The sequence below is a fragment of the Vicugna pacos genome, chromosome 7, assembly GCF_048564905.1.
Source record: "Vicugna pacos chromosome 7, VicPac4, whole genome shotgun sequence".
Classification (NCBI taxonomy): Eukaryota; Metazoa; Chordata; class Mammalia; order Artiodactyla; family Camelidae; genus Vicugna; species Vicugna pacos.
In genome coordinates this window covers 12240400-12256965 of record NC_132993.1, presented here as the reverse complement: position 1 = coordinate 12256965, position 16566 = coordinate 12240400, and the positions used below count along the sequence as shown (strand labels likewise).

The following is a 16566-nucleotide window of genomic DNA, read 5'->3' as shown; positions in this document are numbered from 1 at the left end:
CCAACTCATGAAGGTTAGAGGAAACTTCCATGGGGTGTGGGCATTGCTAGGATTGGTGGTTTCTTAGAAATGTGCCAAGAATAGTCTATGCATGGTTTTGGGGATGCTAAGGTTGACTCTTCAAGTTTGGCTGTAGCCTTAATGAGTATCTGCTGGTTGGAGGAGAGGCAGCGTTTCTGAAGGAAGTCCTAAGAAGAGAGCCCTGGCAGCTGGCTCTCATTACAGTTGGGGTGGAGGAGAGGAACGCCAGGGCCCGCAGCTGTGATCAATTTGTACAAAAGCGAGGGAGGGAGGAGATGCCCCAGTGGGAGGTTAGCTGGGCCACAAGGTTAAAAGATGGGCACAGGTGAGAAGGGTCAGGTCCCAGAATGCTTTGCTATTCGGTGGTGGTTCCTGAGGGTTGAGGTATCAGTCCAGAGACATCAGGATACACTTTGTGAGTGCTAGAGTTCTCCTGCATAAGACACTTTGGTTCTGGTTGCTACTAACCCTTTGTGCCATATGTGGGGTTACTATGCTCAGCAGCCTCCCAACTCACCTAGGAACCAGAAAGAATCAAACAAAGAGCTTTCTCTAAGATGCTACCAGAAAAGTAAACAATGAGTTTCCAGAGTTAGACCCCAGGAATTTGAGGATGAGTGCATCAGCATGCTTTGGCGTTCCAAGCAAAGTGTCTCTTGGTGCATCACTCCTAGGAACATGAGTGAAAATAGGTAACTCTGATCTGGTCTGGTGCCTGGTGAGACCTAGCGGGAGGTGGGTGTCAGCATGCAGTGGCTGCCGTATTTCCATTACTGTACTTTCAAACTCTAAAGTAATGTCATCAAGTTAAAAAGAGCACAGGCTGGGCCTCAAGAAAACTGAGTCTGAGGGGGAGGGTACAGCTCAGTGGTAGAGTGCATGCCTAACATGCATGAGGTCCTGGGTTCAATCCCCAGTACGTCCATTAAATAAAAGAATAAATAAGCCTAATTACCTCCCCCTACTCTCCTCTGCCAAAAAATAGATTAAAAAAAAAAAAAAGAAAACTCGAGTCTGCTACTCCCTGTGTGATCTCAGCTAAAGTCTTTCTCCAGGCCTCAGCTTCCTCATCTGTAACATGAAGAAAGCAGACTAATTTTTAGTGTCCTTCCAGCTTTAACATCTACAAACTATGAACTACAGGAGAGAAAGCCAGGAACTGGAAACAGGAGCCAGGAGCTGGAAATAGGTGAGAAAAGAACCTGGGCTTGTCACTGCAGGGTAATGCTCCAGCTCATTAGTGGAGACAGGACGGAGGAGCAATGGTGATAACTCGCTCTGAGGAACCAGCAGATACAAGTGTCGGAGAGTCTTTAAGCTGCCGCAGTCAAGCCCCCAAAAGACTACACACAAAGCCGGCACAGCCTGGGAGGGACCTGGCTCGGAGAGAGGAACCGGAGTAAGCCTCCAGCCCACGGTTCCGTTAGTGATGGGTTTGGAGTCGAAGGCAATTTGTGGTTATGCTATTGTCTAAATCTTGCTTCAAATGTTATCTTCTTGGTGTTCACAGGCAAAATAGATAGTTAATGCTCAATATGTAATCAGTCTGATGGCACTGTGCTATTGCTATTACAATTGCATTTTCCATAGGACTTTGCTGAATTAAATGTATCTCTAAAACTGTCAGCCTCTCTGAGGACATCTGAAGTTGTATTCTGGATGCCAGACTATTGGCAAGATGGCCCCGGGTCCCACTTTCAGGTAGGCCTTGGCAAACTCACCTGCCTGGAGAGAGCACGCTCACAAGGCCGACCTTTTCCTGAGACAGCAAACATTGCTGGTGCAACTGATTCTTGATAGGACATGGGACCCCTTTTAAGCTTACAGAAACTGGTTAAAAATGAACCCAAAGGAGCCCGCAAGATGAAGGTGCACAGCTACATGTGGACTTATTTGTGTAGTTACTTCATGTCAAGGCCAAGGTTCAAACTCTATTATTCAGCAAGATTGGACCGCCTAATCCTACTTATCCTTAGCTAGAAGTCTGTCATTCAGCTTCTGGTCTTAACGCACTCCAAAAAGATAAAAAGTACATTTCTTGACTATTAAAAACTTTGTCCCATCTAAAACTTCTGTACACATTGTTTATGTGCAGCTCTGATTTTATTATTCAGCCTAGTCTGTACATTTAGCTAAAACTTTGGGAACTGAAATTAATAAGCTAAAAAACAAAATGTTTATCATCAGGGAAATGAAGAAAAGGGTATAGGGAAATATTTATTTGGGTTGTTATGACAACAGAACAAGCCATCACAACAAAATTCTTTTCCATCTGCCAAACTTTAGCCTGACAGTTTTAAGAAACACTCAATGTCCACCCTAAAGATGAAACAGAGCAAAAATGTTACTCTAAATTTGATAGATTTTTGGCTCAACTTAAAACCCTTTAATAACTCAAGCAATATTTGCCACAACTCCCTGCTATTTCCTCTTGCAGTGGGCAGATGCACTAGTAACAATGAGTAAGTGAATTATGTGGTGGGGAAGGGCACTGATGGCAGCGACTACAGGCCTAAAGCAAGCTAACGTCCACTCTGGGATCTCACAAGGCCACTCACTGAGTTGGTGGCGTGCCCTGTTCTCATGCCCTGCTCTGTGGCCTTGAGAATACTGGGGCTACAGATGGAAATCAGGAGAGGCCGGCTTCTATTTCTGAGCAGGGCTAGAAATCAGTGCACGTACAGCCTGGAGAGAGTGGGGCCAGGTGATGAGAATGAAAGGACCAGCGGGAACTTACGCTGCAGGCTTTCTTCATAGACTTTTCCAGGTCAGACAACTTGGGGCCAACCACTTGTTTGTCACAGCCTGGCCCCAAAACACTTCCATTCCCTATAGCTATTTTCCCATAAGTCAGAACTCAGTGGCCACTTCTTCCTCCCAAGGGAATGCCCTTAAGCGGAGCAGGCTGGGGAAGAGAAGGTGGGTTCCAGCTTTCTAACTTCACACGCACCACGCTCTTCGGTGGCATTGCTGCGCTGTGCTCATTAGCTAGGTCCCCGTCTCACATGGGAGCAGGCTTCCTGTGCTGGCTTACTGGGCCTGTTAGGGGAGGGGGCACATCTGAGGTTAGAGAGACCCCAAAAGAGAAGGCTGAGCTGAGTACCCCCCAGAAGTAGGCAGCTGTAGCTGCAAGAGGAGGTGCAGACGCTGCCCCTGACTTCTGAGCGCCGTCTAGAGCGGAGGCCTGGGAATCCCGTGACAGCAGATCCACACATGGTGAATATGTATCTTTAACCCAAATAAGGTGAAGAGGGGCATGAGATGAGCAGTTACCTCAGCCTCTCACCAGCTCCGACGTGCCCATGGTTAGAATCCCTCTAAGGCAGGCAGTGGTAGCAGGGACATGCTGTCCAGAATCAAATCCCCTGGCACTTAAGGGTGGGGGTGGGGAGATGTCTGGTTTTGGGGCTGACTTTCCCTCAGCAGCACATTCACAGAATCACAGAGCATCTGAACTGGAGGGATCCTGTGGAAATTACATAGTCTACACCCCCATCTTTCACAGCTGGGTAGACGAGGTGGTCGTCCCCGGGGACACGGCAGAAAGCACAGGATGCCTGAAGGGGATGCGTCCTAGGTCAGGAATGGGGGCTTAGCAGGTTCTGGACCAGGATTTCTGGGAGGGCAGACACTAAGCAGCACAGTTCCAGGAGGCCTGGAGACCCAGCACACGGAGTCAGAGTTCCAGAACTGGGAGAGACTGGGGGTCTCCGAAGAGTCCACCTGCCTCACTGGGGCCCCGGCTGGAAAGGCCAAAGGCTGGAAGGGAGGGTGGGCCCTGAGGAGAAAAGCATAGATGTCTTAGCTTCTTCAGGAGACAATTCTGGCCTAACTACCAAGCACGAAGGGGGTCCTAATGGCTTGTTTTTAAAAAGACATTCCTGATGTATTTCTGCAGACAGACAGCACCCCAGACACTGCCCCCACCCCACCCCCAGACCACGGCGGCCTCCAGAGCCAGCTGCCCAAGTCTGAATCCCAGCCCTCCCGCTGACAGCTTCCTTGAGCAAAGTGACAACCTCTTTTAGTTTCCTATGAGTAAAGCCTATCTGACTGAGCTGTTGAGATCCTGAAAGAAGGCAGGGCAAACCCCTGGCCCAGTCTGGTGCAGGAGCGACGCTCGGTGTGCCAGCTCTCACGTCGCATGGCTGTCACTCTCATCAGGTTCGCTCTCTTCCTGCCTCCAAGCTCTAAGGGCCCTTCTTTCTTTATTTTCCCACCTCTTCAGGTCTGCATGGGGCTTGTATTGAATGGAAAGATTAATTTTTTGGGCAAGAGATGGAACACTTGGAGCCCTTTGTAACAGGAGAATCACGGCTGCCTCTGGGGACACACACCGGAGCCCTAGCAAGTCAGAGCTACAAAGGCCGGGCACAGACAAACCCTTGTTTCCTAAATGAGGAGACCCAGGGCCAACAGCTGAGCATGTTCAGGCTTCCTCCCTACTCCAGGAAGGCCCCTCCTGCATGATGAGAGATGGCCGTGCAAGTCTGAATGCTGGAAAGGGTCTGAAAATGTAACTTAGGTATTGTATACACACATGCATGCACACACACAGTAGTCAGTGCAGCATGGCCTGGCTCTGGACCCAAGGAGGGCACCAAAATTATCCACGTTACTGCTCCCTCCTCCTCCTCTACAGAAATCCCATCTCCTCAGTGCCCCATGTCTGGCAGCTGCTGCAAAAGAAGACACTTAGCAGGCAGTAAGCGCCCTATGCAAGTGCCCACGGCTTGCAGCGGCCACAGCTGGCATTTCACCCCTCTGAGAGGTGTTTGCTGCTCCAGGAGACTAACCCTCAGGATGGAATCCCAAGCACCATGGGAGGTGAGGAGAGGAAGTCCCTCCAATCAGACCCCGTGGTGACCTGTCTCCTCGCAGAGCAGGAGAGGAGGGGCTGGGAGAACCAACCAGGACAGCGAAGGGCCGGGGCCATTTTTGGGGCTGGAGTCCCTTCATGTTCTGTTGTCTCACTACAGAAGCTCTGTGTGAGGGCCCAGAGTCTGCCCTGTCAGCTCAGATATCTGTCCAGGGACAAGGTAGTGGGGGCCAAGACCCTTCCCAGACATCTTTGTCATAAGCACTCCCAGGTGTTATGGTGCCCCGAGCCTCTGACATGTGCCCTCTGCTGCCCTTCAGGGGTGCATCTGTCTTTGACGAGGCTCCCCTCCCTTTCTGTTCCCACCTTCTCTTTCTTTGTACCTTGATGAAAAAAATGGACGATACTTTCTGTTCCTCTTCCCGCCAAAGAAAGCCTGGGTCGGGGTGGGGGACACACCTGGCTGGCCTGCTCCTCTCCAGCCACACCCATCTTCTCAGACGTATTCTCAGGCTGGACCCTTCCTGAACCTAACATTTTCAATCCAGAAGCAAGTGCCTCAAGGGACCATTTCCCCCCTCCCTGCTGGGCCTTCCACTCCTTGCCTAGGCCTTTCTGAGATCACTTTCCTTCCTCCAAAGTACAGCCTGAGAATTCTACAACTAAAGATGGTGGGGGAGTGGTGGGTGGTTGGGGCTTCCAGAGGATACAGATAGTTACTGTGAAATCTGATCCCTGTCACTGAAGGGTTATTACTCATCCTTAGCTTCCAGGGCCCCGACCTTGAGAACTCTCTGGTCTGAATTCCCTAGTGCCCAGGGAGCTTGGAGAACTGCCCAGCACCCAGCACCAGCTGCAGGCTTAGAGGCTGGGCCTGCTTCCTGAGCTGACAGAAGAACACAGGGAATAAAGTAACTATGACATTAGAAGTGAACAGCTAACTCAAAACCAGGGTGGGAGGAGTCTGGGAATAGCCAAGTGGCTGCCGTCCAAAGAGGAACGTCATCAAGGTGACCAGATGGGCTGTGGCGGCAAGAAGGCTGGATTCCACTTCCCACCACACCTCCTGATGGACTCCACTCGCACACATTTTGTCTTTTCCATTCTTCTTTTCCTTTTCTTCTTCCTCCCTTTTGTCTTCCAGAGTTGGGAGTCATATTTCTTTTCCAAACCACAGTTCTTCGATTTTTGTGTTTTTGGCATTTCTTCTTTCCAGATGGACTCTCGGGTTGGCCTCATCTGCCTCTCCTGGTTGGCTGGCCCCTCTCTAGCCAGGCCCCACAGCCCAGCCCTTCCTGCGTTGCAGCCAGGACTCGTGCATCTGTACCCTCAGTCCCGAAGCAAAGAAGGCTCTGATTCAGTATTTTGAAATGATGAAAATGCCAGGAATTCTTTTTTTTTAAGTTCAGAATTAATCCAAATCCCTATTTGCATCTCCTTCAGGATCTTCTTTGATATACGACCTGGGCTTTGCAATCACTGACTATGACCATTAGGGTGTGGAGCATCCGACTGGGCAATGAGTTTGTGTGTGGGACTCTCTGAGATTTATTTTAATACTGAGAGGAAGAGATGCCTTTGCCTATGCCTGGGGTCTCCAGCATGGCCCTGCAGCCCTCCTGTGACGGGGCCCTGCCACTTCCTGGCTCTCCTCTCAGCTCAGCTACAGTGAGCTGCTTTGCAGTTCCTGACGGTGACGCTCTTGGCCTCCCCTGTCTCCTTGCCTTTGTACAGACAGCTCCTTTTGCCTGGAATGTGCTCCCTACCTGCTCTTCATCTTAAGACTCAGGGAACTCACCTCCTCTGGGAACAAGCACCCTCCTTGGTCTCCAGAACATACCGCCTCTACAACACAGTACTGGATTTACTTCTCCATTCCCCACCTGGACTGAAACCTCTCTGAGGACAGCTCTGCGTGCTTTACACCTGTTTCTCTAGCACGTGGTAGGCTGCCCAACACAAAGCAGAGCCCGTGAAAAGTAGGCCAAGTACCAGGTAAGCAGTGCACAGAAGTGCAGGCTCGCCTCACTTTACACCAGCAGCGTGCCGCACAAATCCCCAGTCTTAGCTGCCCGCTGGTTTGCACTCCTACCTTGGAGGAGCTTCCTCTGCAGTCCTAGGCAATCACTGCCCTGCACATTCCAGGCAGTGCGAGACCGACTGTCGTTCAAACACTTTAGCAGAAGTAGCCAAGGTTGGTACCTGAGCTTGTCTGCGATGAAGATGACCCTCCTTTCCAGAAGCAGGGAGGCAAAAACACAGAGCAGGTGTCGGACGCTGAGAGAGGAAAAGAGAGACTCAAAGTCCACATGTTCGAGCCGGGAGTCCAGAGGGCGGCACAGTTCGATCACCTGCCGGGGAACAGGAGCAGCCATGAGGAGGGGCCCCGCCTGCTCAGCTGGGCCTCTCACAAGCATTGCAGGCCTGGGGCTCCAAGGTCCTCAGTAGAGGTGACCCACTGCCGGGGGAAAGAGGAAAGAAAGAAAGGAAAACAAGAGGGATTGAGAAAATAAAGATCCCAGGAGACTGGGGAAGAAGGTATGTTTGGGAGGGACCCAGTCTCACAGTTGACCATGAGGACCGTTTGCATGGAGGTGGGGGAGAGGATGGCAGAACCAGTGGCTCTTGGCCCAAGATGACTACAAGCTCTCCCCGTCAATGACGTATCTGGACCCAGCACAGGGGGATTCTATGACTGTTGATGTCCTGTCAGTTGCAGTCCTACAGGAAAGCATCTCTATCTCACAGGGGACACTACCTGCTGGAATGGGAACCACAGGCTCATGCAGAAGGACCAGCAGATCCAAGACTTGCCTCTGCTGGAAGGTGATTCCTGATGAACTCAACCCCAACCTGTCCCTTCCTGATGACAGGTCTTTCAGTGTGTCTGCTTAGCGTGCGTATCTTCTCATTTGTGCTTGTTGAAATGTTCCTGAGTTCACTTCAAGTCACTACTCATGTGCACGTTTTTCTCTTGAAATAGCTGACTTCTTCGCGGTGAGTGGAGACTGGTTCTTACTCTCAGCACGGCACCTGCCTGGTGCTGCCCATACAGTGGGGCTCACTGCTAAGGTAAACATCTCCACGGCCAAGCTACCTGCATCTGGCATGGGGCAGTTTAGGATTCTCCAGCAACAGGGAGACTACTCCTCTCTGTGCTGGCAAGTCGGGTTGTTCCAGAATTTCCCAGACACATCCTCATCTTCCCCTGCCTCCAGAATTGACCTGCTTTTCCGAGGGCCTTTAGAACTAGACACCCAAGGCTGAATGGGATCTGCCTTCTGATGCCCACAGAGCCACATACAGGGAATGAGAAGGATGAATACAAGTTCTGGTATCAAATCCCAGCCCAGCCAAAGAAAGGGACATGCCTCAAAGTCTGGAATGAATAAAAAGTAGTACCTGAGCTTGTCTTCCTTGAAAAGAATCTGTTTTACTATTAAGAGAAGCTAAGGAAGTTCAGTGCAGGTCCCTAATCTGCGAGGCCAACATCATGGAAGAAACACTGCGCACTGCCATAGACCTGGGGGCTGCTCTCTGAGCCAGGATCCTGGGCTGGATGGAGTGGACTGAGGGTGGAAAGTATGGTGCTCTCATGAATGGGTGGTCTGGGCCAGTCTGAGGAGCAAGAAGACATCAACGAACGTGACAGCTCACTGAAAGCCAGCGCCTTGGACCCCAGGCACTTGGCTGTCTGAGGGACTTACCTCAGTTCCAAATCCTGGCAAGAAGTTCTTGACAATGATGGTTTTGCCCAGGGCTGGGAAAGGGGCTTCCATGACGCTCCTCATGAGAGGCTGTACCAGGGCAGGAGAGATGCCTCGTCGTTTTTCCACCTCATCCAAGATCTACAAGGGTCAGAAAGCAGCTCAGCTACCCTGAAGTCAGGTCACTGAGGGGCGGCGCTGTTCCTGATGAAGAGGGCCTGCTGCGGAGGCTGAGGGACTGTGGGGAAGCCCTGCTGGCCGCATCAGGCTGCACTTACAGTCTCTTTCACCCTGTGCACATGGCCCCAACTCACCCCTCTACGCTGCCACTCCTTTTCCACGTCACTGCGGTTCCTCCCACTAAAGAGATGAAGTATAGTTCTTTGCCCCCCTGACTTTGAAAACTGTCCTATTTATTACATGGGTTTGGCCACGTGACTTACTGGATTACAATATGCACTCTCAATGAGAGGAATGAGGAATACTGCCCTCAAGGGGGTAAAAATTGGTTTTGGGGATGGTGGTGAACAAACTTACATATTATGAGGGTCTGTTGCCTTCTAAGGGGCCACAGTACTTAAACAGATATGTGATATATCCATGGAATTAAAACTTTTCTGGGGAAGTAGCCATTAGGGAAATGCAAACCAAAACCAAATGAGATACCACTTCATACCCATTAGGATGGCTGTAGTGAAAAAACAGATAATAGGTATTGGTGAGGAGATCGAGAAACTGCAACCCTCACCCTCTCCTGGTAGGAGTGTAAACTGGTGAAGCCCTGCTGGAAAGCAGCCTGGCAGTTCCTCCGAAAGGTAAACACAGAGTCACCATACAACACGGCAGTTTCACTCCCAGATGTTTAACCAAGGAAATGAAAACATATGTTCACATGAAAATTTGTACATTAATGCTCATAATCGCATTATTCACAATCACCAAAAATGGAAATAACCTAAAATGTCCATCAACTGATGAGTGACAGACAAAACGTGATATTCATATTATGGGATGTTATTTAGCCATAAGGAATGAAATGCTGACTCATGCTACAACATGGATGACCTTTGAAAACACTATGCTAAGTGGAATAAGCCAGATACAAAAGCACAAATATTGTATGATTCCATTTACATGAGATTATCTAGAGCAGTCGAATTCACAAAACAAACAGAAAATAGAATGGTGGCTGCTGGGGTGGGGGGAGGAGGGAATGGGGAGCTACTGTTTAGTGGGTACTGAGTTTTGCTTTGGGGAGATGAAGAAGTTCCAGAGATGGATGGTGGTGATGGTTGTACAACAATGTGAATGAACATGATGCCAATCAAATGTACACTCAGAAATGGTTAAAATGGTAAATTTTATATTATGTATATTTTAGTGCATAAAAAGAACATAATAGAACAAAAAATTAAAAATAATTTCATGGGGAGGGGAGTCAATTAAGGGAAAAAAAATCTAAAAAGGATGCTTAGGGGAGCAAAAATGAAAAAAAGGTTGAGGAACACCAGGCTGGTAGAAAGAGGCAGAAGTGACGTGTGCAGTTCTGGGCTGAGGAGACCTGCCCTGTGTGTTTCTGCCTACCCTCTTGTGCCCCTGCCACAGCCATGAGAGGAGCACGCATGGGACAATTTACTGTCTAAGGAAGATGATGGCCCTAAATCCAGACTTGCAGCCTAAAGCCCAGACCAGCCAGCCTAGATCACCAGCCCCTAGCCTACTAGCAGCATAGGAGGGAGCCCACGGAGACCAGTGAGATGACCCCAGCCACCTGCCCCTCCGCGAGAATACACAACAGCTGCTTTAAGCCACTGAGGCGTGTTACGTAGCAGTGCTACAGCTGTATTTACCCCTTCCTTCAGAGATTCTGAGAGCTGTTCTTATCCACGATTCCTCTTTCTGTACTAAAGGACAATTTGCCATTTCAGTCACCCTTGTTCTTCACCTAGAAATAACCTGAGTTCTTGAAATCAGTTAGCCAAAGCTCTGTTTCTGGTTCTATACTGAATATTTGCTGTGTGGTCTTTGGCAAGTCTTCATACTTCACTCCTAAAAAATCTGCGGTCACAAAACTGACATGAAAATGCAGGATCGTGTGTCACACGAGGATGTTAGCACGTTTACTTGCCCTGCATCCGTGGCCCGTGACACAGCCATGAAGCTTATGCGAACTCCAAAGCCAACTTGGGTGCTGGGCTAACTCACATGAGCCGTTTTATTCCTGGCATTCATACGCATTCTCACAACAACAAAGACTGTGATCTAGAGCCTTATTTTCATGTTTAAACAAACCCATGTGAAAGACTGGCATAAGCAGCGATGCATAACTGCTAGAGCTTGTAAATGACCGACTGTAACGTACAAGGATTACCACCTTAGGTGGAGTGGAGGTAAGACCATGACTCAGATTACACAGATACCATTAATTACTTCAATCAGACTTGCATATAAGTACAAGCTCTACCATGCCAAGAAGTCACACTACATCAGTATAACTCGGGCTTCCTCTGAATTAAGGTAGCAGGTGGGCAGATTTTTGTTTCAGAATGCTTTTAGGAAGTGCTGCTTACATCCATGGACAGTAAACACAGGACTTCAGTTCCCCAAAAGAAATCTCAGACTGAAATAAATACTCAAGAAGGACTTAAAATAAATTCATGGATTAGATATTCATGTCTGGTTAACACAGGAAGCAAATGATACCTATTTCTTGAAATCAGCATCATATAGCTTAATAATTATTTCCTGCACACCAATTTGGAAGACTGGGGTAGATGAGTCAATTCAACACAGCAATTCCTATGTCTTGATATTTTGGTTCACTTTCCAAAAAAAGGACCAAATTATATTAAGATTTTGATAGACTTAGAGCAGTATTACAATAATAAATCTCACACACAACAGATATACACACACAACACATATATACAACATATATTATGACAAGAGACAATGCTTAGAAGAAGGAAAGTAAAACACATGGAACATTCTGGGAAGATCCTCTGCCTCTCGCATCCTCAATTGCAATTACTTTGACCCACTCCCCTCTGCCCCACTTTCTGTGTCTTGACCTTCATTGACTCTTATTTCCTGTCCCAGTGATTGCAGAATAGAGGAGGCTCAAGGAAGTGCGGAGGAGGAAGTGGGAAGGAAAACAGGTGGGGAATAAGATGATAAACACTGGATGTTGGGGTGTCTCCTGCGTCCTCCTGGGCGCTGCTCTACATTCTCCTCCTCCCTTCTCTGAGGTCCAAGTTCTCACCTTTGAAAAGAGGCTGAAGCATCCCAGGCGGCTCACGATGCAGTAAACTTCAGGGAGACGCTTTCCTTTGCCACCAGGCTTTTTGGAGTGAAACACAAGGAAACGGGTGTTACCAGCTCCAGGGAAGGAAAGACCCCAGATGTTTTTGACACGATGCTATTGTGTACCAGACATTTCCACACACCATAGCTTTTTTTGGGGGGGGGGGTAATTTATTTATTTTTGGAGGAGGTACTGGGGATTGAACCCAGGACCTTGTATATGCTGAGCATGAGCTCTACCACTTGAGCTATATCCTCCCCCAACACACCAAAGCTTCTGAAACTCAGTGAGGTAAGTAGTTACTAATACCCCATCTTACAGGTGGAAAGCACTTCTGGTTACATAGTACATATCTCCCAAAGGGACCAAATTAAGAGTACTGTGCACATAGTAGGTGCTCAATGTGGCTTATAGAACCGTAACATAAGAAGGCTTAACTTGTTTACCCAAATCACTGTAGTTCCTCCCAAGCAGTTACCTTGAGGCCACATGTTTATTATAATAATTCCAAATGAGAAATCACTTCTGAAAATTCTTTTTGGAAACTGATTTTTAAGCTAGTTTTCAAAACAAAAAGGAAATCAATCTCAATACTTAAACTCTGAAGTAATTATATCAACAAAATTTATTACCCACTTAACTTTTTAAAATTATTATCCATACTTTTTATTCACTAATTCAGCAAATATTTACTGAACAGCCACGATGTGCCATGCATTATTCTTGACTCTAAATTATATTAGCCTATTTATAAAACTAAAATATAATCTCAGTGGAAAATGATTTGCCACTACTGAGGATTCTCCCGAAAATGGCCCTCAAAAAGAGAAGTGCTAAACTGTTCTGGCATAGTCATTTCATTGGAATAAGCGTCTGAGTTTTAACGGTTAATGCTCTGAAGGAGACAAGTTATTTGTGGTGTGAATAATAAAAACCATCCTTCTCCTGCCCTTACGACTATTATGAATGTTCTTTCTAAGCTATCAAGGTCTACTGAGCACACTTTATTAGAAAAGACATTTGGCTTAAGTCTTTTATTTGGCCTGGAAAACAATGGAGAAAATATTTTCCTCCCCAAGGAGACAGACACTCTTACCATTTAAGACTCAGGTGGGCCCCCAAATACTCCTCCACATTTTTAACTACCCTGATTAACTTGCTACACCTCCTGTCCCTTCTCTTGCAGCACATGGTGGATGAAATCTTAGGAAGCCAGCTCTGGCCCCGCACAGGGTTCTTGCTGACTGAGAGCAGGATGTACTAACCAGCAGTCTTCGGCAGTAACCAAACCTTCTGCTCCCATCTTCTCCAGTTAAGACAAATGAGAATGTTTCACTGGGGTCGGGAAAACAAAAGTGTGTTACAAAGCAAAACAAAACAAAAGACACATCGCAGTGAGCAACCAGGGGACATTCTGGAGGAGGCTGTCAAAAAGGGCTGCTCTCTGTCTTGCTTGCCCCACTCTGTGCTGGGACTCTGGTCACCTACACCTTCAGAGTCTGTGTCAGGGAGAGGAAGATCTAAAGTGTCACTGCGTCCTGAGAGGACGTGAGAAATTTTCTTTTCACCCATAGCTCTCCTATAATTCTATCACCTGGCCATCCTATCACACAAACACAGCAGTCATTACTGGGCCTCTACATGGGGAGCCTGAGAGGGAGGTGGCATCTGCTTATCAGGGATGTGACTCGGCAAGGGAGCAGGTGAAGAGGGCACAGCTCTCCCAGGCACTGTCTGTTCACAGCCAAGGCTTGGACTGTCCTTCAAGACAGCTGGGCCAACTTCAAGGAACTTAGTATTCCTTAATTGCTTAGGATTTGGAGCCTCTTGAGTTTGGTCAATTGCTAAAACATCTGATAGTAAAAATATTGGTATCCAACAACATGGGTTAGAGCAGAAATGTAAACTCACCACAACCTGAGTAACCGCTGGATGAACTAATGAAGAAATGTTTCCAGAGCATGGACAAGGACTGGTGACGGGCAATATCTTCCCAGGCTAAGAAAATATTTTCCCATCATGACAGCTTAGGGACCATATTCCCAGATGGAACGGGAGGCCCAGGAGTCTGCATACTTAGCAAGGTGATTCTTGTCTTCAGGGAAGTTTTAAAAACTCCCATAGGGGAGCTTTCTACCCTCGGGCCCACCAGGATCACGTGACAGGAGAAGTGCCCTGTTAGGTCTGCCACCTACAACCCCCTCTAGTTCTCGCTTTAGTTTTTGTGGGTGGGGAGGGGTGATGCCAGCACCTACCTGGTAAACTGCTGGACAGGAGTCCAGTCCTTGGCGTCAGGGAAACAGAATTGGGGGATAGCCTTCAGTTGGTCCTCAGCTTCTCTCATGAACTTGAAAGACCTTTCCAACTGCAGGGAGAAGGGCAAGAGAGGGTTGGAGAATCAACCCCAGCATAGGAGAGTGAGGCAGATGCTTGGCGAGATCATGTCTCCCACCTTCCCGCGGTCTGACTGCCGCCTTAACCTCCACTCTTGAGGAGGGTTTGCAGGTGAGTCTGACTGGGCTTTTTTCCCGAGTAGTTTCAACTATAGTATCATAGTGGAAGCAAAAAAAAAAACAGTATACTTTAGAGAAATGTTCTCTATGCCTAATATTCTGGAATATAAATATTTGAAATCAATCAATTAATTATTTAAATTGAAGTACAGTTACAATGTGTCAGTTCCTGGTGTACAGCACAATGTCCCAGTCATAAATATGCATGCATGTATTCGTTTACATATTTTTTTCCATTAGAGGTTATTACAAGATATTGAACATAGTTCCCTGTGCTATACAGAACAAACCTTTTTTTAAATCTATTCTTATATATAGTGGCTAGCATTTGTAAATCTCAAACTCCCAAATCTATCCCTTCCCACCCCTTTTCCCTGGTAACCATAAGATTGTTTACTAAGTTTGCGAGTCTGTTTCTGTTTTGCAGATGAATTCATAGTGTCCTTTTTTTTTTTTTTTTTTTAGATTCCACATGAGTGATATAATGTGGTACTTTTCTTTCTCTTTCTGGCTTACTTCACTTAGAATGACATTCTCCAGGTCCATCCATGTTGCTGCAAATGGCATTATTTTATTCTTTTTTATGGCAGAGTAGTATTCCATTGTATAAATATACCACAACTTCTTTATCCAGTCATCTGTTGATGGATATTTAGGTTGCTTCCATGTCTTGGGTATCGAATATAGTGCTGCTACAAACATTGGGGTGCAAGTATCTTTCTGCATTAGAGTTTCCTCTGGATATATACCCAGAAGTGGGATTGCTGGATCATTGGTAAGTCTATTTTTAGTTTTTTGAGGAACCTCCATACTGATTTCCACCATGGCTGCACCAAACTACTGAAATGTAAGTATTTTAATCAATAAGGAAAAACTGTCATAGCCCTCACTTCCAAATCGAAGACTCATGAGTCTGCAAGGCAGAGCCTCAAATCCAGCCTTCTAGCCTCAGGGCCTAGGCAAAGCTGTCGTCCTCAATCTAGACAAAGATGTTTGACAATACTTTTTGGTGACTATATCCAGCTAAATTATATGGTGAAACTTAACTCACTTTGAGAGTCCTCGAACATCAGAACTAAAGGAAAACAGTACATCATCCAGTCTGATGCTCTTATTTTAAAGAAAAGGAAATAAGCCCTGAGAAGTTAGGTGATTTGTCCATGATCACACAGCTAGGATGGAATCATCCTAGGTAGGAGTCAAAATGATGTTAATCTGTAGTCTGTCTTTCTCTCTCACTCTGATTTATCTGACACATCACAGACTGGATGAATATCATCTCATTTCAAAAGAGAACAAATAAATAAAGTCTGATTTAGAGATTATATTTAAAACCATGAATCTGTCTGTTCTGTGTCTGAACAGGTATCTGTGCTTTTAAAAAGCACCCCATTCTGGGGAATATGTTGGGCAACAATGTGCATGCAGTTAACCTTATCATGTTGTACACTTGGGGATGTTGGGAGGGTAAATTTTATGTTATGTGCTTTTTTTTTTGGCTCAGTTGAAAAACAAAAGTCATTTTAGGTATAAATTTGGGAAACAAAAAGGAATAGTTTATAATTAGCATAGTTTGCTTATAAATTCATACTTCTAAAGTGTTAGGAAGAATTTCTGGCTTTTTGTTGTGCTGTTGTTGATGGGTTTACACTTGTTAAATTTCCTTTATGAATAGTGAAAGAAACATAAATTATGCTAAAATCATCTTCAGTCATTTGAAATATCAGACATTTGAAGCAAGCGGAGTTTGAATTTCTAAAGTTAGGAAACTGTAATGTTATCCTAAATTCTTACTATAATATTTTCCATAATTTCTTATTTTTTTTCATAATTTGCTGTTGACCTCCACTTTAAACCAGTCTCGCAGACAGTTTCTGACGTCTGCAGGCCAGCAGTACTGTAGACTACTTCACAGAGGATCTACAAGCCTTCCCAAGGTCACGAAATGTCAGAGAAAAGAGGTCTCTGAAGAGAGCATCCAAAGGAATAGAGCACCAGGCTGATGGCTTTCAACTTGAAAACCCACTTCTAGTATGAGTCCCCTTAGGCTACATCAAATTTAATTAAAGCTGCTACTAATATTAATGATTGAGACAAGTATCAATGAATGAAACACAGTCACCATATATAGACTTAAAGCCAATCGTTAACTGTCCTCTGGTTTTTCTTCTTCAGAACAGTTACTCCTTCTTTTCTATATAA

General features: G+C 46.4%; 1 protein-coding gene across 7 annotated transcripts in view; it reads right to left on the bottom strand.

Moving 5' to 3' along the window:
• The window catches only part of DENND2A (DENN domain containing 2A), an 86123-nt gene that overhangs the window by 12997 nt on the left and 56560 nt on the right, over positions 1 to 16566 (bottom strand). For all 7 annotated transcript variants that reach the window (XM_072964336.1, XM_072964337.1, XM_072964335.1 and 4 more), the window contains 5 exons: positions 14107 to 14216; positions 13117 to 13186; positions 11810 to 11887; positions 8548 to 8688; positions 7043 to 7191 (listed from right to left, as the gene is read on the bottom strand). In XM_072964336.1, the coding sequence (XP_072820437.1) occupies positions 7043 to 7191; positions 8548 to 8688; positions 11810 to 11887; positions 13117 to 13186; positions 14107 to 14216 (548 nt within the window). The remainder of the gene's footprint in view (positions 1 to 7042; positions 7192 to 8547; positions 8689 to 11809; positions 11888 to 13116; positions 13187 to 14106; positions 14217 to 16566) is intronic.